This window comes from Naegleria gruberi (assembly GCF_000004985.1).
Source record: "Naegleria gruberi genomic scaffold NAEGRscaffold_4, whole genome shotgun sequence".
NCBI classification, from domain to species: domain Eukaryota; phylum Heterolobosea; class Eutetramitea; order Acrasida; family Naegleriidae; genus Naegleria; species Naegleria gruberi.
Window position 1 is genome coordinate 417,059 of NW_003163323.1, and position 22,660 is coordinate 439,718.

Below are 22,660 nucleotides of genomic sequence, written 5' to 3' on the forward strand. Positions count from 1 at the left end.
TTAAAATTAGCATCACTTATTCGTTTCTGGGTGATGAAACATCTTCTTCCTCTTCATCATCATCATCATCATCAGAGGACATGTATTCATCATTAAAATTATGTTGTGTTTGTTGTTGATTAAATTCATTAACCATTCTTTCATCATCACTTTCTTCAACAACATAATCAAAAGAAGTGGATAATTCATTATTATTTAAATCATGATTAACCATTTCATCATCAAGATATTGTTCATTTAAATGTTTTTCTCTCTTTGATAATTCTTCTTCCTCTTCTTCATCATTCTGTTGTGGACTATCTAATATAATAGCTTCATTATTAGGTGCATCAATTTTGGCAATACTTGTTCTTGGTATTATTTCTGCAAGTATTTGTTTAGGTGATGCTGGTTGAAGTCTCATAAATTGAGATTTAGATCTAGTTCTAGGTGTTTGAGCTGTTAATGATGATGGTGATGATGGACTATTAACATTTAGCAATCCATTATTAGTACTATTATTGTTGTAATTATTATTGATGATACCTCCACCACCAGTTCCACTCACTGTATTATTGTTATTACTACTATTATTATTAAATACATATCCACTTGTTGATGGAATTGATAAACTTATGTTTGGTCCAATTGAAACTCCAGAATTACGAGAATTATTTGATAATGTTAAATCATCATTAACACTTAATGAATCATTGGATAATTTTGAAATGTGAGATCTCTGATCAAATGATGATGATAATGGAACTGTTAAGGTATTTGGTGTTTGTTGAGAGGATTGAGTTAAATTATTCATTCTTTGAGAATTTAAAATTTCATGAAGTTCCTTTCTTAAATTTTCCTTCTCATTATGTACATTATTTCTATCATTTTGAACAATACTTAAATATCTCTTAGTTTCTTCTAATTGTCTTTGTAATTTTCTAATAGATTCAGTTAAAACTCTATTTTCTTTTTGAGTTTTTCTTTCAGATTCTTCAACATCTGATTTTGATTTTTGTAAAAATTGTTGAGATTTTCTTAAATTATTAATATCATCTTCTAATCTTTTAGTTTGTGATTTTTGATTTTCAATTTCATTATTTAATTTTTCAACTTGTTGTACATGTTTCAAAGATAATTCCCTTTCTGTAAATTTAACTTTTTGTTGTAAATCTTGTAATTGTTGTTCAAATTTAGAAGATCTTTCTTCAAACATTATTGATCTTGATTTTTCTTCTTCTAATTTAACTTCTAATGCATGTGATTGATCTGTTATTAATTGTAATTCAGCTATTGATCTACTTCTTTCTTCAATTAGAGTTTTCATTTCATTAACAATAACTTCAGTTTGTGAATTTTCAATTGATAAAAGTGATCTTGAAAAGTTTTGAGCATCCCTAACTTGTTGTGATAAATTTGAATATCTATCTTTAACATTTACCATTGATGAACATATTTCTCTCAATTCATTTTGAACATCTCCAAGATATTTATAATGAATTGTCTTTAAAGATGAGTATTCTTGTGATAATTGTTTAAATTGTTTCATTAAATGATCATATTCTTCATTATTCTTTCTTAATTTTTCATTATGTGAAATGGTTTGTGATTCAAATTGTGTTTCCATTTCATAAACTTTCTTTTCTGTTAAATCTTTTTCAAATAAAATTCGATCTCTTTCTTTATCACTTATTGAAAGTTCACGTTTTAATTTTTCAATATCTTCTGTTAATCTTTGAATATCATTCATAAAATCTTCTCTTTCTTGATCATATTGTTTTTGTAAATCTATATATTGATTCTTTTCATTTACAATTTGATTTGTATACTCATCCAATTGAAAATGTAAATTTGTAATTTCTTCTTCACATTTTTCACATTTATCTCTTAACATTTCTAATTCATGTTCTAAATCTTTTGTATGTGAATTTCTATCTGATAATTGTTGTGTTGAAACATCTAATTTATCCAATGTTTCTTTAACTTCATTTTGAAGATCTTGATTCTTTCTTTTAGAATTTTCCAATTGATCTTTAACTGCTGAATTTTCATTCTCTAATCTATCAACTATAAATTGTGCATTATATAATTCACCTTGTAATTTATCATTCTTATTTTGAAGAGAGAATTTCTCTTGTGATGAATTACGAAGTTCTTGATCTTTTAAACTTAATTCCTTATTTAAATCTTGAACTTTTCTTTCCATTGTTTGTAATTCTTTTAATAGGGCATTATTATATTCAATTTGACTTGCAAGTTCTTCTGAGAGATCTACTCTAGATCCACTCATTGGAGCCATTGATGAGAAGGAATAATCCTTTGATGGTGAAGATGTATTATTATTAGTATTCATCATCATGTATTGTTGTTTTTCTGTATCGGGTGTAAGATAGGAATTTAATTTACTTGAATAGGATGTATTGTTGTTAGAAGTAGTATTTCTTGATGGAGGCGTATTTTGATAATTTGATGGTTCATAGTAAGAGCTTGTTTGAGGTTGATGAAGGCTTGTGTTAGAGAATGCCTTAGAAGATGAGTTAGGCTTTAATTCCCTTTTCATTTTTTTAAAATCCTTAAACGTTTACTTTTTTACTGTTAAAATATTGGCGGTAAAGTTATTAATAGTATTGATGATGTAATTTAAAACAAAAGAATTTATAAAAAAATTATTTGAATCTACCACAGTTGGATGGAACACACTTTTCTGAAAATTTCATGTCTTCGGAATCAACTTCATATGGAACTAGATTTGTAAATAAATTTAAAAATCAAAATGTGTGTCTATTGTTAACTTTATCCATTATTTTACTCTGTATCATTTTCATGTGTTTACAAATAGTTTATCAACAAGATCAAAAACAAGCAACATTACAATCATTTGAAACTAATCCATTGAGAGATTATGAAGCCATTAGACATGATTTAATTAAAACAGGTGATAATAATGCACCACCAACATTATTACCCAATATTTAAAAACAAGTAATAATTGAAAATAAATTTTTTTAATAAATAAAATTAACAAGAAAGCAAAGCTTCATCAGCAAAGAATTTCACATCTGGATCATTATCATCATGGAGAATTTGCAAAACTGGTTTGATTCTTTCTTGGACAATCTTAGCTTCAACACGTGGAATAATTATGCCCAAAGTCTTAGCAACATTGAAACGAATATTTGGTACAGGATCTTTTGACATTTCAATAACTACATCAAGTAAATGAGATGCAATATTTTCTTCTGTCATAACTTGAGACAAAACACCAATAGCAAAAAGTGTTGTCATTCTATATAAATAATTAGAATCCTTTGACATTTCAACAACTTTTGGTAATAAATGTTCAACAGCCCAAGCAGGACCAAAAGTTTCAGTCAATTTCTTCAAGTTATTTGTAGCAGCTTCACGAATTGAATAAACAGAGTCTGATAACCATGTCATACACAAATCGTTCAACCTTTCATTGAAGAATTTAACACCTAATTGACTTGATAACAATGGAATATGTTCAATAATAGCAGCTCTAACTCTCCATTGTTTATCTTCTGCTAATTCCACAATAGCTGGTAAAAGTGATTGTGCCAATAAATCAACACCAATAACATCATTAACAGATTCCAATCTAGAAATAATATTTAAACGAACTTCTGGTGATTCATCCTTCAATAATTGTAAAAATAAAGGTAAAAGAGCATCAATAGTATGTTCTCTTCCTAAAATTGGAGCCAATCCCATAATTTCAGATGCCAAAGCAGATCGTACATGTTCAGATTTGTCTGAAACTAAATTCTTAATACTTGGTAAAACTTCTGAAACAATCAATTCTTTTGGAACCAAAGAACAAACATCAGCAACTCTCAAAGAAGCAGCTGTTCTAACTTCAGCTTCAGAGTCTGTGCATAATTTCACGTAAGAGTGTAACAATTCATTTGTTAAAATTTCTTGACCCATTCCTTCACAAATAGATTTAAAGTGATCAGCGGCCATATATCTTACTCTCCATGATTTATCAGTACAACAACTCTTAATTGCTGGAAGAATATGTGTAACAGCTTCTTTTGGTGAAAGTAACTTTGAGAATGCAACACAATTTTCAACAGTCAACAATCGTACAGAATCTTGATCATCTTGATGTAAGTTAAGAAACATTGGTACCATTTCACTAACAATAAATTCCTTTTCAACTTTAGCAGCAAAATCACCTAAATTTGTACAAGCAGCTCTTCTAACCATTGGTGTTTCATCTTTGCACAATTTGGCATAAGTTTGTCTCAGTTCAGCTCTAATATCTTTACCAACAACAGAATATAAAACTGAGAATAAGCCACATGATGACGATCTACTTGTAAACCAATCTCCGGAAGATAACTTTCTAACTAGTGGTAAAATGTATTGTTCAGTATGTTGCAAAGCCTTCATTTCATTGGCAATCTTGCAGAGAGATTTTACAGCCTTTTCTCTAACAGAATTTTCCTCAACATTACATAATGTTTCGAGTGGTAAAATCAGACAATGAGCATGTTCTGCACCACCAACATATTGTACAAAATTACCTAACTCTTCGGCAAGAGCAAGAAGAACTTCATCTTCATCATCAATACATGATTCGTTGAGGAATGGTATTAATTCATAACGTGTTCTATCCGCGCCAAGAGCATTAGCAATTGTTCCTAATCGTTTTATAGAATTTAAACGTAATTGTACGTCTTCATTCTTTAGTTCATCAATAAGAATAGCAATTGGATAAAGTGATTCTTCGTTTTCGTCAGCAACTAATTTTAATCATCAATATAATAAAAACAATAAATAATAATAATAATATATCAATAATAGTCATCATCGTCAACACACTTGCCGCCATCAAACAATATAAAATAACCTACCCATTTTTTAAACAAGAAGGTGACGAGTTTTTAAAAAGATAATTTTTTTAAAAAGATTTTCAAAAAAGCAAAGCCTTGAAATTTAAGAGCCAATAGACCGGATCATCATTATAACATTCGCAAAGACAATTACCAATTTGAATGACATTGAACTACAACATGGTGTTTGTTGGTCAACATTTATTGAAATATTTTAATATTATTATTGTGTCTGCTAGCACTTTGAAGATGAAATGAAATTTTTGATCTTGTCTGTAAATAGATAACACGTTCATTAATTGGGGTGATTGAGAAAATTTTTCCCTATTAATTGTACGGTTGGTTTCATGTCATCATCTCTTTCAATTAATTCATATTATTCAATTAGAAAACCTCAATATTTTAATAATTTGATGGTCCTAATTGGTGACAGGCAATTTTCCTTCCTAAATCCCAACGGAAATTTAAAAAAAATTGAAAAGAAGGGAATTGAAGAGAATTTGTTTTTATCTTTGTTTTTCTTCTCAATTGACTTATTGTATCATCACCACCATCATCATTATTGTATCATTTATCATTGTAACCTTTCATAATATTATTATTACCCGAAAAGCCTAATAATCCTCAAACCGCCAAAAAATTACAATGAATCATTTGGAAGTAAAATCTCCATCATCATTAACTCCTTCTTCATCTACTACAAGTAATACATTAAATACAAGTACTACTACTATTACATCTACACCATCATCATCTTCATTAAAAAAGCCTTCTTCTGTATTTATTGCTCAACCTCATTCAATTAAAATGAAAAATCAATCAAATCAAAATCATTACCAAAATAGTAAAGATGATGATTTATTAAATAATAATACATCTAATACATTAAATAATACTAATAATACATTAAATAATACATCATATAATAATACATCAAATACATCAAATAATAATACATCAATTAATTTTATTCATGAAATTTCATCACCAAATATATCATCCAATAATACAAATAATTTAACAACAGCTAATTTTATACCACATAATGTAGAACAAGAAATAGGAGAAGATGTTTTATTTGGCTATACTGATTTAACTAGAATAGAATTACCACCCTTATCTAAAAGACCATTTTACAAAAAAGGAATATTTAAAATATTTTATTTATTTTATTATTTATTTAAAATGATAATATTTTTATTTAAATTTTTAATTTCATATATTGGATTAATTAATCATCAAAGTAAACAAAAAAAACATTGTAAAATATTATTAGAAGAAAAAGTAGAAAATTATAAAGAATATAAAGAAATTTCACTATATTTAGATCAATTAGAAGGATTTGATTTATGGAAAGCAGAAAATGAATCAAAATATTATAATTATGAACAAATTGAATCTATAAATTATCAATTAATTGCCATGTTAAGAAAAAAAGATATACACGGATTACAATGGTTATTAAGAGCACAATTACATCGAAATATTGCTGGAATTTCACATGTTAAATTATATGAATGTCATACTGGAACTAAACAATTAATTGAAGAATATATTGAATTGGTTTCAAAGGCTTTAATTTTCATTAAGGAATCAACAATGCAATTATCATTGGAAGATAAATTAAAATTCTTCAGAGATACTTCACATGCCTATGGAAGAAGTGCTCTATTATTGAGTGGAGGTGGTGGTTTATCAATGTATCATTTGGGTGTTATTAAATCTTTATATGATGCAAAAGTTGTAGGTTTTAACTTTGAAATATATATATATCTAACTTTAATTTATTCATTTAATTTATAATTAATATATAATATATTCATATAATATTTAATTGATATATCTATTCATATAATATTCATATAATTGATATAATATAATATATTATTGAATAGTTACCTAATATAATAAGTGGATCAAGTGCAGGATCAATATTAGCATCCGTTCTAGCAACTAGAAAAGATGAAGATATTGCCAAATGTTTTGAAAGTGATGGATTTAAATTGGATGCATTTGGTGGTAGTTCAGATACACCAGAGAGAAGTGCCATGAGAAAATTGAATAGATTTCTAAATAATGGAGTAATAATGGATGTTAACAAATTAGCACAATGTATTAGAGAGAATATTGGTGATTTAACATTTGAAGAGGCTTACAAAATAAGTGGAAGAGTTTTAAATATAACTGTTAGTGGATTGGGCGGCTATCAGACACATGAGGGTTTATTAAATTATTTAACTGCTCCAAATGTTTTAATTTGGTCTGCTGCATGTGCTAGTAGTTGTATACCAGGTGTATGTTGTTTTTATTATTTTATATTAATATTTAATACTTTACAATGATATTTAATATATTTAATAATATTTAAAAATAATAGTTTTATAAAGCAGTACCATTAATGGCTAAAGATAGAGATGGTAATATAATACCTTATCATAATTTTCCAAATCAAAAATATCAAGATGGAACATTATTTAATGATTTACCAATAACAAGACTTGCAGAATTATTTAATGTTAATTTTTATATTGCAAGTCAAGTTAATCCACATGTGTTACCATTTATAACATCATCATCTTCATCACAAAATAATGGATCAATTATTTCAAATATTATAAATTTATGTTTATCTGAAATTAAATATAGAATTGGACAATTATATAATTATGGATTAATACCTGAAAGATTTAGATGGTTTGAATTGGTTTTATCACAACCTTATCAAGCAGATATTACCATTGTACCAACTAAATTAAATTTAGATAATTTTAAAAAGATTTTATCAAATCCAACTGCTGAATATATTAAATCTGCAATTAATCAAGGTTTGAGAAAAACCTATCCACACATGAATAGAATTGAAAATATGTTAAAAATTGAATTTACACTTGATAGATGTTTAAGAGAGGTCAGAAGAGATTTATTTAAAAATAGTCCAAATGTTGCAATGAGATTATCAAAATCTTCATCTTTATTCGATTTGGAATCTGAAGATTTTATTCAACAAGATGAAGATGAAGAAAATGATGGAAATGGATATGGAAATATTCATTCTTCTAATCATACTTCTACTACTAATTTTAATAATGGAATGATGACGACGATGATGGATGAAGAAGGATCATCGCTTGTATCAACCAGCAATACAACAGTAAGAAGAAATTTATTACACGAAGTAAATCCATATACTATTACTAGAAAATTTCAATAATAATAATAATAAAATTCAACAATATTATTAATTTATAATTTTATGAATTAAAAATATTTTGATTAAACATCTCTATCTTTTGGTTCTTTAAATGGTATTCCAATAAAATTAAAAATATCATTTTCAGTTTTACAATTAATTTTAGTACCATCATGAATTCTATTTGATTTTGAATCTCTAATAGTATTTATACATAATGATTTATCACTTAGAGAATAACCCTTCTTTCTACATAATAAACGTAATGATCTATTAAAATGATCTGAACCTGTAAAATATAATAATGCAAATGCAAAATGTTCTCTCCTATAAACTTTAATATCAATTCTTCTGTGAATTCCAATTTGTGGTAAATAATAAACTCCCATAAATGTATCATTTTCATCTTGATTTAAATGTATTTTACATGAAATTGATAATGTATCAGTTATTATTTTCATTTCTTCAAGTTTTGTTACTATTTTTTGTAATAATCCATCAATTATTATTTTTTCATTATTATTATTATGATTATTATTAATATGATTATTATTATTATTATTATTATTATTAATATTATTAATAGTTATCAATTCATTTGATTCAATTGATGATGATTCATTTGATGATAATTCAATTGATGAAAATTGATTATCATTTTCATCTTGTTTTAGAGTAATTAAAATGTCAACATCACCTGAATCTTGTTTACCTCTTCTATATGAACCACATACTTGACATACTATAAATGGATTAATTTCATAACAAACTTGATTAATTAAATTATAAATTTGTTCAACTTCCATTCTTGGAATTCTTTGTTGAAATTCATAAAAATATTTTAATCCAATTAATTGTTGTGAATTTAATTTAGATTTATCAATTTCATTTATATTTCTATATCCATATGAATATAATTGGAAAGCTGTTTTTTGTCCAACTCCCCAAATTTTTGTAAATTCTTGAATTATTTGATTTTGATATGAAGATGAAATTCCTTCAACTCTTTTCATTTTACCAAATTTTAAATATTCTTTAATTTTATCTTTAACTTTATCTCCAATTCCTTTTATGGTATTTACTTGTTCTATTTTAGTAATTTTAAAATTTAATTTTTTTATTATTGTTATTGATTTTTTATAGGCTAATGATCTAAATATATCATTATTATCAGAATAATGTTTATATAATTTATTAAATAATTCAATTAATTCTTCATTATTATTAGAATTATTTCCATTTATATCATTTATATTATTAGAAGAAGAATTATTATTATTAGAATTATTATTAGAATTATTATTATTGGATGAACTTCCACTAACACATACAAATGAATTTAAAAATCTTTCTTGTCTTTCTTTTTTAATTTCCATAATTGATTTATTATTACTATTTATATTATTATTATTATTAGAAATAATAGAATCATTTAAATTATTATTATTAGAAATATTATTAACATCTTGTTGTTGTGGTTGTTGTGAAGAATTTAATTCTTGTTGAGAATTATTTAATAAATTAATTTCATAATTACTAAATTTAGTAATTAATTTATCATATTTAATACAATCTATTATATATTTACATTTTAATAATTTACAATTTAAATAATTTGGATAAATTTCTTTAATTTTTTCAATATTTTCATTTCCACAAATAATAAAATCAAATAAAATATTAAAATTATTAAATTTATAAATTTCACAAATTCCACCTTTTTTTCTAATATTATTTAAATGAATATTTGCTTGTTGATTTGACATGTTTTTACCACAAATTAATAATATTTTAATTCCTTCAAATATTTTATTTTGTTGTGAATTTTTATTTTCTATAAATGTATTATTATTACTTTCCATATATGTATTATTATTAATATTTATATAACTATTATCTATATATGTATTATTATTTATATCATCATTAGATGTATCCATTAAATTATTACTATTATTAGAAATATTATTAACATCCATATTTGTAATATTATTTTCTATTAAATTTTCAGGTAATGAAAATAATTGATTATTTTTAAATCTAATATCATATTTATTTTGAATTAAATTATTTAATTTTGTATAATTAAATTTTAATTCCTTTTCTATTGGATTTAATTTTGAATATAAATTATATAAATGATTAACTACTTGTTCCGAATTATTATTATTAGAATTATTATTAGAATTATTAGAATTATTAGAAATGTTAGAATTATTTAATTGATGATTGTTATATTCCAAATCTTCCTTTTCTAAATCGATTAGATAATTTTCAATATGAGAGAAGAAGGCTTGATAATTTTCTGATGTCATTTTCATTCATTTTTTTTAGGCGGGAAATTCATCTCTCCCATTATTCTTTTTGATATCATCATAACAATAACTGATGATGATTCCGAGTAACGAATATTTATTCATGTCCATCACACAAATATTTGTGAAGATGAAATAATAAAAATAAATGATGACATTTAAAAATCAAAAAAAATGGCTTATAACGTTGAAAAGGAAATTGAACATCTTGTTCATGAAATGAAGAGAAGTATGTGTGATAAATTGATATAAATATTGAAAGATGATGATGGTGTTGATGGTTAAATTTTACTAGTTGGTGATTCTGAAGGTACTTGTACTTTCGGTCAAATCTTCCATGACGATAAGATTCAAAACTTGTTGGAAAGTTTAGGTACGATTATTATTATTTAAATGTCATATATTAATGTCATATATTAATGATGATAAATTATAATTTACTAAAATTGTTATTTACAAAGTTGGTACAATGAAAGGTAAGTTAATCACCATTTTGATCAAAATATCTAACTAATTAATCAATGCAACAATGAAATAGCTGCCAAGAAGCGTAAAATTATTGATTTCCAAGGTGAATTACTTTTGCAAGGTGTTCATGATAAAGTTGTTGTTACACTCTTGCAACCTGACTACAAGGCTTCTCAATAAAAGTCTAATAATTCTACGTCAAATATAATGGTTTTATCTCCTTTGAAAAGACCTGGAAATCCTGTTGATCCATAGGCTACATCTGGTGTCATTCTTACTTTAGCTCTTTCTCCTAAACTCATCTTTATATTCCAATATTTGAAATGGAAATTCAATAATCATCATCATCGTAATTAAATATATAAATATTAATTAATAATTGAAGGATTGAAAAACAAACCTGACCAACACCTTCATCCCATCCTTTAATTACTTCTCCAACTCCTAATTTAAATTTGAATGGTTTTCCTCTCTTTCTACTACTATCAAATTCAACTCCTTCATCTGATCCATTATCTGAGGCAATCTAAATTGTATTTTAATTCCACAACATTCATCCTTAAACTTACAAATCCTGTGTAGTGTACACTCACTGTTTGTCCTGGTTTTGGTACATTCTTTCCATCTCCCTTAACAATAATTTCCAAAGTAACACCCATTTTCTTATTCCGATTTAATCAATTGAACTATTTTTGACTTCAAGTACTACTATTATTCAATATTGAATGCAAATGAATACAAAAAAAGGCTTTGATGTGTTTTTTTTTTGTAGTTATTTACAGTTTTTATGATGGGGATGATTATTTGAAAATGATTAAAATTTTGGAGGGAAATTTATTCCTTCTTCTTTGCTTGAGAAGCGACACTATTAATCTTTTGTTGAATAGCTTCTTGATCACCCAAATAGTAATGTTTGATTGGTTTCAAATTTTCATCTAATTCATAAACCAAAGGAACACCAGTTGGAATATTCAATTCAACAATTTCTTCATTTGGAATGTTATCTAAATATTTAACCAAAGCACGAAGAGAATTACCATGAGCAGCAACGAGAACTTTCTTTCCTTCCTTAACAGATGGAGCAATAACATCATTCCAATATGGAATAACTCTATCAACAGTTAAAGCAAGTGATTCAGTCTTTGGTAATTCTTCTTCAGTCAATGATGAGTATTTTCTTTCATGTCCTGGATATCTTTCATCAGAAACTTCAAGTGCTGGTGGTGGAATATCGTAGGATCTTCTCCAAACTTTAACTTGTTCTTCACCATGTTTTTCAGCTGTTTGAGCCTTGTTTAATCCTTGAAGAGCACCATAATGTCTTTCATTCAATCTCCAACTCTTACTAACTGGTAAATACATCATATCCATAGTTTCCAATACAATCCACAATGTCTTGATGGCACGTTTTAATAAACTTGTATAACAAACATCAAATTGATAGCCTTCTTTGCTCAAAATTTGACCAGCTTCTACAGCTTCCTTCAATCCTGTTTCACTCAAACCACAATCATACCAACCAGTAAATCTATTTTCCTTGTTCCATTCTGATTCACCGTGTCTAATTAATACAATTTTATAAACCATTTTATAATGTGTTGTTGTGGGTATATCTAGTTGTTGTCTTGTTTTTTTTAATTGTGTTTGATCGGAACCGAAAAAGGTACTGTGGATAGGCTTGATTATTTGTTATTAGATAAATTTCCTTAGGCTGGATGGTATAGACTTGAGAGTAAGCTAGATAATTAATGGATAACAAAGTTAATCAAGTTGAATAATCCATTTAAAGATTTCTTTACAAATCAATATAATTTCTCATTTTAATATAAATTGAAATCTTTTCAATCATTTTAAGCTCCAAAGGATTTAATTATTATTCAATAAAAAACTTTTTCAGCTGATTCATTGAATATATGATCACCACCAATATGAATTAACAACACTATGAATTCTCTCTTCCCGCCAATGATATCCTACAATATTTTCATCACCAGTAATAAATTTTTATTATTCAGCCTTTAAAAAAATGTCATCATCTAGTACAATGACTCCATCACCTCATCATCATCATTCTAGTAGTGGTGGTGGTATTGGTGGTGATAGTATTGATGATCATCATACTAATAATAATAATAATAATAACAAATCAAATATTAATATTTTCTTCCAACAATTAACAAGTAAACAATCACTATTTTATATATCTATAATAGCAATATTATTTGAAATATTATTTAATATAATAATAATTAAAAAAGTATCATATACAGAAATTGATTGGATTGCATATATGGAAGAAGTTAAAGGTTTTTTAAATGGAGATTGGGATTATTCACATTTACATGGTCAAACAGGACCACTTGTATATCCTGCTTTATTTGTTTATATTTATTCTATTTTAAATATAATTACTTTAGATGGAAGTGTAATAATTGGACAATATATTTTTGTATTAATTTATATTTTTATTTTTATTATAGTAATTACATTATATTTAAATTATAGTAAATTTAATAATAATAAATATATTTGGATAATAATAATGTTAATGTTAAGTAAAAGAATACATTCTATATTTGTATTAAGAATGTTTAATGATTGTATTGCAATGATGTTTCTATATTTAGCAATATTATGTTTTTGTAAAGATTATTATAAATTTGGATTATTTTTCTATAGTTGTGCATTAGGAATTAAAATGAATATTTTATTATTTTTACCAGCAGTTGGAATTTTAATTGTTCAAAGATTTGGATTTACATTTAAATCAATTTTAAAATTAATTATTTTTATATTTGGATTACAAATATTATTTGCAATTCCATTTATTTATGGAAATATGTTTGAATATTTTAATTATGCATTTGATTTTGGAAGAGAATTTACATTTAAATGGACTGTTAATTTTAGATTTTTAAATGAAGAATTTTTTAAATCAAAATTATTAGCAAAATTATTATTATTATTACATGTTTTATTTTTATTAATTTTTATTTTTACAAAATGGTGTAATGGTAAATTATTTAAAAATCCATTTCATTTATTATTTAAATATAAAAATAACAAACCATTAGATACACAACATGTCATTTATTTAATGTTTACAAGTAATTTTATTGGTTTTATTTTTGCTAGAAGTTTACATTATCAATTCTATGTTTGGTATTTTCATACCATTCCATTCATGTTAATGTTCATTCCTTATTTTAAATTTAATTTTATTAGATTGGTTATTTTATTAGCAATTGAATATGTTTGGAATGTTTATCCATCCACTTCATTCTCATCTGCTCTTTTACATTTGTGTCATTTCATTATTTTATTAGGTTTATTATTCACTCCATCACCTGCTTCTAAAATGAATGAAAATGGAACTATTATTAATCAAAATAATGATAATAATAATATTAATGATATGAACAATACAACAACACCAACACCAACAACTATTAATCAAAGTAATATTGTTGATAATGTTAGTGTTTGTAACAATGATGATGATACAAAGAAGAAGAATAATTAAAAATGAATCCATTAATTAATATCATCAATATTGTGAGAGAAGAATAAATGATTTATTAACCACCTTTTAATGCACAAACAATTTGAAAAATACAATTATTTTCAATTCCAATAATTTCACATAATCTTAGCGTATTTACATTAGATTGAGTTGGTATTATTCTTCCTTTTAAAACAATTCTTTGTTTTGGAATTGGAATTCCGAGTTGTTCATTAATTATTTGTTGTAAATCAAATAATGTACTCGATTCTATATCAACTTGACTGAATGAAATGGTTTGACCACTTAATCCTTTCACTTGAAAATTAATTATACTATTCTTTCTATTCAATTCTTGATTTATAACTGTTGCACGTAAATATTCTACATGTTGTAAATGTTTTCTATATATATAAGAATCATGAATATTAGATGATGATGATGGTGATAATATTTGATCATCTTCCATTATTGAATTATCTTGATGCATATTATTATTATTACTGTGTTGATTAATAGATAGATCAAAGCCTATCGTTGATTGTATGTACAAGGAGGAGGAGGGTTGTTGGTGATGAGTTTGGTGATAGAAGGGAGTGTCATGATGATGATGATGTTGATGATGTGGTGATGGTTGAATGGTGGTAGGAGTATTAGTAGTGATGGTAGTGACATTATGAGAAGTGTTATTATTGAATGAAAAAAGGCTTTGTGAAGGAGGATCAAATCTCTTCTTTTTTAAACTTGATTCATAATAATTTAAATGTACATGATCCGAATCATAAAAGATAGTTTGGTGATGTGGTAGAAAAGCCTGTAGGGAAAAATCAGGCTCACACAAATGATCATCTTCATATGAATATTCTTCATAGGTACGTTTACTCATTTTTTTTGATTTGTTTTCCAGCCTCACTTGGAATATTTTTGAAACAAAATTTGTTACCTAAATTTTTGGCGCCAAACAAACTTTCTGGATTTTGTAATACTTTATGAATTTGAAAGAATAGTCTGCAAATAAGTAGATTGTTCCAGTTCCATTAAGGTATTTGGCTACACCCAATGAAAGGCACCACCAAAGCAACCATTTTCCAAACATCCAAAATCAAGAAATTGTAATATTTACAATGTGCAAAAATACTAATCAGGAATAATTTCACACATTGTAAATACAACATAGATACTATTATTAAATTAATTAATTGTAAAGACTTCATATTTCGAATTCAAGCTATTAGAAGGATAGTTAAGAAGAGTGGTCTGTTATTCCTTCGCTATTGGGTTACCGTATATTTATGCTTTGAGATAACCATCAAATCTTTTAATCTAACAAATACATCTCATTTAAATACAATACACAACTTTCACTGGTCACTTTGCGGGAAAGTTAAATAGCTTTGCAACCTACGAAACGCAGCAAATTTTATGTTCTAATATCCATACACAACAACATATGGTAACGATGCTTCATTTGTTGTCAAACAACTGAAACACTTAGAATTTATGAATCACTAACTACCATACAGAAGTGTATATGTAAATTGAGATAACTACTTTGCACCATACAATAACTGATCATCATCTGTGGTTGTTCATTGATTACCACCGTTTGAGCAACAATCATATTTCCCAACGGATGAGCCCAACTAAGATCAAGGATAACAACTTAGGCTAACCAAAAATACTTATAATATTATGTCTATTACGTAATTATACATACTGTAGATCAACAAACATATCTGAAAGCCCTTTCAATTGCGGTAACTGTTCAGTACTCTTTTCGTTTCACATTTTACGGATGTTTGTCTCAAGAATGGTCAATACATTGTTTATTTTTATTTTTTTTACGTATAGTGCTCAAAGCGATTTTAGTTTTTACAGCATATAATATTTGATTGTTTCAACAGCAGATTTTGTTTCTAATTTAAGTAATAAACTAAGGTCTCTATTTCTATTATCCAATTTGGTAACCAGTTCATAAAGTGGTCATGTTTTGCACGTTTTACACACATTTAAAGCAAGTTCGTAGTACTTCATCTTAATAAAAGAATTGATTTCATGAAAAGTATCCTCAATTTCACCAGTTCACAAAATAATCACTCAAGTCAAAAACCATTTCAACCAATTCAACAACCTTCACCTAGTTTGAAGACAGCAACTGGATAAACACTCCAAGAAAACATTTAAAATACTCTTTTTATTAATTCTGCTGGAAGATATTATTCAAATTAATCATTAATTATTTTGTATTCCGCAAAAACTGATATTACTACTGGTACTTGCAGCTTGCTATTTGTTTTTATGTTTCAAGAAGGTGAGTTGGAACAAAAGTTGGACTGTAAGAGAGACGACAAAGGATCTTCAATTGTATTGATTGAGGAATGCAACAACAAAGGTACTTCTCTTTTAGATCCGTTTCCATGGCTAAATATGTTCATGACAGTAAAAAAGCGCCGTCACACATTTATGCAATTTGAACCTTTTATCATGCATTTGAGCAATAAAAAAAAGAAAATGGCAGTACGTTAGAGATTCTTTAAGATTTTTTAATAGTAAAATTTATCTCTCATATTTTCTCATTGTTTTTGATTGTTATTAATTGTTATTGTTGTTACTGATTGTTTGTTATTAAAAAGACTTTGAATCAATTCACTATTGCTCATAGTAATAATAGTAGTACTAATAGTAGTACAAATACTGAAAATGATCCAACAAAGAATTGGCAAAGTACAATTTTATTCTATGTGAACGGAGAACGTCATGAAATTACAAAACCAAATCCAAACACAACACTTGCAAATTATCTTCGTAAAAAGTTACATTTAACCGGTACAAAGGGTATGTTGTTTTAATGTCGTTAAATTATATATTTAAATATATTTTAAATATATTTTAATAATAATAATAATAATACTAAATATTAAACAGTTGCTTGTGGTGAAGGTGGATGCGGAGCATGTACAGTTGTATGTATTATTCTTTAACAATATTTAATAATAACAATTTAATAATAATATTTAATATTTAATAATATTTAATAATATTTAATAATAGCTTGTATCACATTATGATCATTTAACAAATTTTGTAGTGAATAGAAGTGTTAATGCATGTTTATTTCCATTAATTCAAATAGATGGATGTGCTATTGTAACAGTTGAAGGTATTGGTAATAATCATTCAGAAGATGTATTACATTTAATTCAACAACGTTTTAGAGAATTTGGTGCATCACAATGTGGTTTTTGTACTCCTGGTTTTGTTATGGCTTTATATTCTTTATTGAGAAATAATCCTCATCCATCTCTTGAGGAAATTTCAAGAGCATTTGATGGTAATTTATGTAGATGTACTGGTTATAGATCGTATGTATTATTATATTATTGTTGTTGTTTAATAATAATTATAATAATTATAATAATATTGATTGTTGTTTAAATGATGACTATGAAATGCATTACCTTAAATATGATACTATTTATGTATGATGATATGATACTATTTATATATGTGATGATATGATACTATTAAATATGTTTGGTGATGGTGATTGAATATGATTAGCATTTTTGAGGCAGCTGCTACATTTGCACGTGTTCATGAAGATTCTGAATATCATCCAGCAAAAAGTGTTTGTAGTATGGGTGATAATTGTTGTAAAAAGACAGGTGAATCTTCTAATGATTGTGGTGGTGGTAATAGTAATAATAATACTAGTAATAATAATGGTTGTGGTAAGAATGATTGTTGTAAAAAATCACCAACACATGAAAATGATCAACATTCAAGAAGTAATGTAATTGGTAAACATTTATATAATCTAGTTGGACAAAAACATCCATTATTTCCACATGAATTGAGAAGATATAATCCAAATGAAAGATCACTTTGTGTTGAATCACCTGTACAATCAGGATCAGATAGACATGAAACTAAAACTATTTATTATAGACCTTCTAATTTAAATGAATTTTTATATTTAAGAAAGAAATATGAACATGAAAAACATTTACGTATCATTTGTGGTAATACTGAACTTGGTATTGAAACTAAATTTAAAAAATTTGATCATTATAGATATTATATTGAAGCTGTTAGAATTCCTGAATTACTTGTTAAAAAAGTTAATTATATTGATATTAATAATACTATTAATAATAACAATGATACTATTAATAACAATGATGATACTATTAATAACAATGATAATGATAATAATAATAGAATTGCTAAAAGTATTGAAATTGGAGCATCATTAACATTAACAAATTTATATAATTATTTAAAAAGTTTAATAGATGAATTACCAGAATATCAAATTCAAGGTATTAAAGCAGTATGTGAACAAATTGAAAGATTTGCATCAAATTCAGTTAGAAATGCAGCATCATTAGGTGGTAATATTGTAACTGCATCTCCTATTTCTGATTTAAATCCATTATGGTTAGCAATGGATTGTTCTTTAAATATTATGAATTCAAATGGTAATATTAGAATTGTACCTTTTAATCAATTCTTTTTAGGTTATAGAAAAGTTAATTTATTAGATGATGAAATTGTTATTTCAATTAATATTCCTTTATTTAATCATTTTAATACATTATCTTATAATAATATTAATAATATTGATAATATTAATAATAATAATACTATTACTAATAATAACAATTTAATTGAAATAGTACATTCATATAAACAATCTAAAAGAAGAGAAGATGATATTGCTATAGTAACATCAGGTATGAGAATGATTATAGATAAAAGTAATGGTATTATTAGAGAATGTAAAATATCATTTGGTGGAATGTCATTTAAAACATTATTAGCAGATGAAACAAGTAAATATTTAATTGGAAAGGAATTGAATGAACAAGTATTTTTACAATCATTAGAATTATTAAAACAAGATGTACCATTAAAAGAGAATGCACCTGGTGGTATGATTGAATATAGATGTTCATTAACATTATCATTTTTATATAAATTTTATATAAGTGTTTTAAAAGAATCAAAATTGAGAGAATTAACAATTGATGAAGAATCAGTATTAGAATCACAATTTATTAAACCCTATCCAAGAGGTGAACAAGTATATAGACCATTAAAAGAACAAGGTACAAGTGTAGGTAAACCTATACCACATAATTATAGTCATTTACAAGTAACAGGTGAAGCAACCTATGTACAAGATATACCACCTCAATCAAGAGAAGCCTATGCATATCCTGTTTTATCAACTAAACCATTTGCTATTATTAAAAAAGTAGATTATAATAGAGCATTAACATTTGAAGGTGTTATTACATGGGTTGATTATAAAGATGTTAAAGGTTCAAATAGATGTGGTGCTGTTATACATGATGAAGAAGAATTATTTTTAACAAGTGAAACTACTAGTTGTGGTCAATTAATTGGTTTTATTATTGCTGATTCTCATTTAAAAGCAATGACTGCTGCTAAATCTGTACATGTTGAATATGAAGAATATCAAAATCCTATTTTATCTATTCAAGATGCTTTACAATTTAATGCTCCTTCTTTAATTGATAGAAGAATATTTAGAGGTGATGCTATTAATAGATTAAATGAAATTAAACAATTAATTAATAATGATAATTCAAATAATAATAATAATAATAATAACAATGATAATAATGATAACAATGATAATACTACTAGTGATAATTCTAATTCTAATAGTAATGAAGAATATGAAATAATTGAAGGTGATTTAAATATTGGAGGACAAGAACATTTTTATTTTGAAACACAATCATGTTTAATATTACCAGGTAGATATGGAATGTCAGGAGATGAAGGAGAATATGTTGTATTTTCATCTACACAATCACCTACACATACTCAATCTATTGTTGCAAGTGCATTAGGTATACCAGATCATAAAGTTATTTCAAAATTAAAAAGATTAGGTGGTGGTTTTGGTGGTAAAGAAAGTAGAAGTTGTATTTTAGCAGGTATGTTTTTAATTTTTTAATTTTATTTTTAATTTTAATTTAATTTTAATTAAATTATTAAATTATATTTAATTATAATAATATATTATTATTATATTTATAATTTAATATAGGAGCTGTTGCAGTTGCAGCACAAAAGACTAATAGACCAGTTAGATGTATATTAGATAGAGATGTAGATATGCAATCATCTGGTCAAAGACATCCATTTTATTCTAAATATAAAATAGTAATTAATAAGAAGACATTAAAATTTGAAACAGTACTTGTTGATACATATGCAAATGGAGGATATTCATTAGATTATTCTAAAGGAGTATTAGAAAGAGCATTATATAGTTTTGATAATGTTTATTATTTTCCACATATTGATTTGAAAGGTAAAGCTTTAAAAACTAATTTACCTACAAATACTGCTTTTAGAGGTTTTGGTGGTCCACAAGGTTTAATGATTTGTGAACATATTATTGAACATGTTTCACATTATTTATCTGTTAAATATCCAAATTTAATTAATCAATTCATTTTAAATCATTTAAATCAATATAATATTTTAAAGAATGTTATTTTACCTTCTATTCATTTGAATGATAATATTAATGATACAACTATTAATAATATTAATGATACTATTAATAATACAAATAATACAAATAATATTAATAATAATACTATTAATATAAATACAAATAATAATAATAATATACAATTAAGTCATTTAATTAGACAAGTTAACATGTATGAAAAAGAGAATGCTATAACACCATATAAAATGCCAATTGGTGATGTTCATAGAATTATATTAATGTGGGATAGAATTATTGAAATTACAAAATATCAAGAAAGATTACAACAAGTGAATGAATTTAATAGTAAAAATAAGTATCAAAAGAGAGGATTATCTTTAATTCCAACTAAATTTGCAATTTCATTTGGAGTTTCATTTTTAAATCAAGCAAGTGCATTAATTAATATATATAGTCATGATGGTAGTGTATATGTATCACATGCAGGTACAGAAATGGGACAAGGTGTTTCAATTAAAGTTGCACAATGTGTTGCTTCTTCATTAGGTATTCCAATTGAATTAATTCATATTGGTGAAACTTCAACTGATAAAGTACCAAATACATCTGCTACTGCTGCTTCTGTTGGTTCTGATTTAAATGGTTTTGCTGCAAAGAATGCATGTGAAAAAATTAATCAACAATTATCATCTTTAAAACAATCTTTATTTCCACATTTATTTAAGAAGAATTATTCAAATGAATCTAATACTCAATCTAATGATAATACTCAATCTAATCAATCAAATCAATCAAATGATAATACTCAATCTAATCAATCAAATAATATTCAAACAAATCAAACAAATGGTGAAAATAATAATAATATAACAACACCTCAATTAAGTATTGAAGAATGGAAGAAATTAGTTAAAGAAGCCTATATGAAATGTATACCATTAACAGCTACAGGATATTATAACACACCTAATTTATATATGGATTGGGATAAAAGTGAAGGTACACCATTTTCATATTTTACATATGGAGTAGCATGTAGTGAAGTACAAATTGATACATTAACTGGTGATTGGACATGTTTAAAAACAGATATTGTAATGGATGTAGGTGATAGTTTAAATCCTACTATTGATATTGGTCAAATTGAAGGAGCATTTATACAAGGAATGGGATATTATACAATGGAAGAATTAATATTTGGAGATAAAGAACATCCATGGGTACAACCAGGTCATTTATTTACTAAAGGACCAGGTAATTATAAAATACCATCTGGTAATGATATTCCAAATGAATTTAATGTACATTTATTAAGAGATGAACAAAATAGACAATTTCCATCATCTGTATTTTCATCTAAGGGTGTTGGTGAACCTCCTTTATTCTTGGCTTCATCTGTTTTATTTGCTATTAGAAATGCTATTGCTGATTTTAGATCTAGAAATTGTAATAATCCTTCTTATTTCATTTTAGATTCACCATGTACATGTGAAAGAATTAGAATGTTATGTGAAGATGATTTTACAAGACATTTTTATAATAAGAATATTAATGATATGGAAAATAATGAAAATAATAATGAACATGTTGAAAATGTTGCATTTAGAGCAAAGGGTAGTTTTTAAAAGTAATTGATTGATTGAAAATTTGAAAATAAATTTTTATCCCACACATGCCTCTATTTGTTCATATCATTCCACTTTGTGTTAATCTTGGAATTACTTTCACATGCTCTAATACATTTAAAACCCAAATAAATTTGTAATTTTAATTCTTTCATTAAAAGATTCAGTCATGCCTTAAATGAACAATTCCAATAACACCGATTTATTATTAAGATTAGAATCT

The 22,660-nt window shown here is 25.6% G+C and overlaps 8 protein-coding genes across 8 annotated transcripts; 3 read left to right on the forward strand and 5 right to left on the reverse strand.

Moving 5' to 3' along the window:
- Positions 1 to 2,997: 2,997 nt before the first annotated feature.
- Positions 2,998 to 4,863, reverse strand: NAEGRDRAFT_62709 (phosphoprotein phosphatase A; the record flags this gene model as incomplete). The annotated part of the gene is made up of 2 exons (XM_002682073.1): positions 2,998 to 4,748; positions 4,860 to 4,863. The coding sequence occupies 2 exons, from the start codon at positions 4,861 to 4,863 to the stop codon at positions 2,998 to 3,000; spliced, it is 1,755 nt and encodes a 584-aa protein (XP_002682119.1).
- A 620-nt stretch (positions 4,864 to 5,483) lies between these two features.
- On the forward strand, positions 5,484 to 8,049 carry NAEGRDRAFT_62710 (uncharacterized protein; the record flags this gene model as incomplete). The annotated part of the gene is made up of 3 exons (XM_002681926.1): positions 5,484 to 6,581; positions 6,734 to 7,132; positions 7,216 to 8,049. The coding sequence occupies 3 exons, from the start codon at positions 5,484 to 5,486 to the stop codon at positions 8,047 to 8,049; spliced, it is 2,331 nt and encodes a 776-aa protein (XP_002681972.1).
- Positions 8,050 to 8,111: 62 nt separating this feature from the next.
- NAEGRDRAFT_62711 (uncharacterized protein) lies at positions 8,112 to 9,041 on the reverse strand (the record flags this gene model as incomplete). Its single annotated transcript, XM_002682074.1, has 1 exon — positions 8,112 to 9,041. The coding sequence occupies one exon, from the start codon at positions 9,039 to 9,041 to the stop codon at positions 8,112 to 8,114; it is 930 nt and encodes a 309-aa protein (XP_002682120.1).
- Positions 9,042 to 10,762: 1,721 nt separating this feature from the next.
- On the reverse strand, positions 10,763 to 11,572 carry FM176 (uncharacterized protein). The gene is made up of 3 exons (XM_002682075.1): positions 11,381 to 11,572; positions 11,212 to 11,337; positions 10,763 to 11,113 (listed from the first exon to the last, which is right to left on the reverse strand). The coding sequence occupies exons 1-3, from the start codon at positions 11,468 to 11,470 to the stop codon at positions 10,985 to 10,987; spliced, it is 345 nt and encodes a 114-aa protein (XP_002682121.1). The 5' UTR covers positions 11,471 to 11,572; the 3' UTR covers positions 10,763 to 10,984.
- Positions 11,573 to 11,621: 49 nt separating this feature from the next.
- Positions 11,622 to 12,438, reverse strand: NAEGRDRAFT_35141 (phosphoglycerate mutase 1). Its single transcript, XM_002682076.1, has one exon. The coding sequence runs from the start codon at positions 12,396 to 12,398 to the stop codon at positions 11,646 to 11,648; it is 753 nt and encodes a 250-aa protein (XP_002682122.1). The 5' UTR covers positions 12,399 to 12,438; the 3' UTR covers positions 11,622 to 11,645.
- Positions 12,439 to 12,837: 399 nt separating this feature from the next.
- Positions 12,838 to 14,334, forward strand: NAEGRDRAFT_62714 (uncharacterized protein; the record flags this gene model as incomplete). Its single annotated transcript, XM_002681927.1, has 3 exons — positions 12,838 to 12,991; positions 13,070 to 13,234; positions 14,054 to 14,334. The coding sequence occupies 3 exons, from the start codon at positions 12,838 to 12,840 to the stop codon at positions 14,332 to 14,334; spliced, it is 600 nt and encodes a 199-aa protein (XP_002681973.1).
- Positions 14,335 to 14,389: 55 nt separating this feature from the next.
- On the reverse strand, positions 14,390 to 15,199 carry NAEGRDRAFT_62715 (uncharacterized protein; the record flags this gene model as incomplete). The annotated part of the gene is made up of 1 exon (XM_002682077.1): positions 14,390 to 15,199. One exon carries the CDS (start codon positions 15,197 to 15,199, stop codon positions 14,390 to 14,392), a length of 810 nt encoding a protein of 269 aa, XP_002682123.1.
- Positions 15,200 to 16,824: 1,625 nt separating this feature from the next.
- Positions 16,825 to 22,437, forward strand: NAEGRDRAFT_62716 (uncharacterized protein; the record flags this gene model as incomplete). Its single annotated transcript, XM_002681928.1, has 6 exons — positions 16,825 to 16,830; positions 16,947 to 17,148; positions 17,239 to 17,276; positions 17,365 to 17,675; positions 17,875 to 20,285; positions 20,399 to 22,437. 6 exons carry the CDS (start codon positions 16,825 to 16,827, stop codon positions 22,435 to 22,437), a joined length of 5,007 nt encoding a protein of 1,668 aa, XP_002681974.1.
- Positions 22,438 to 22,660: the final 223 nt, after the last annotated feature.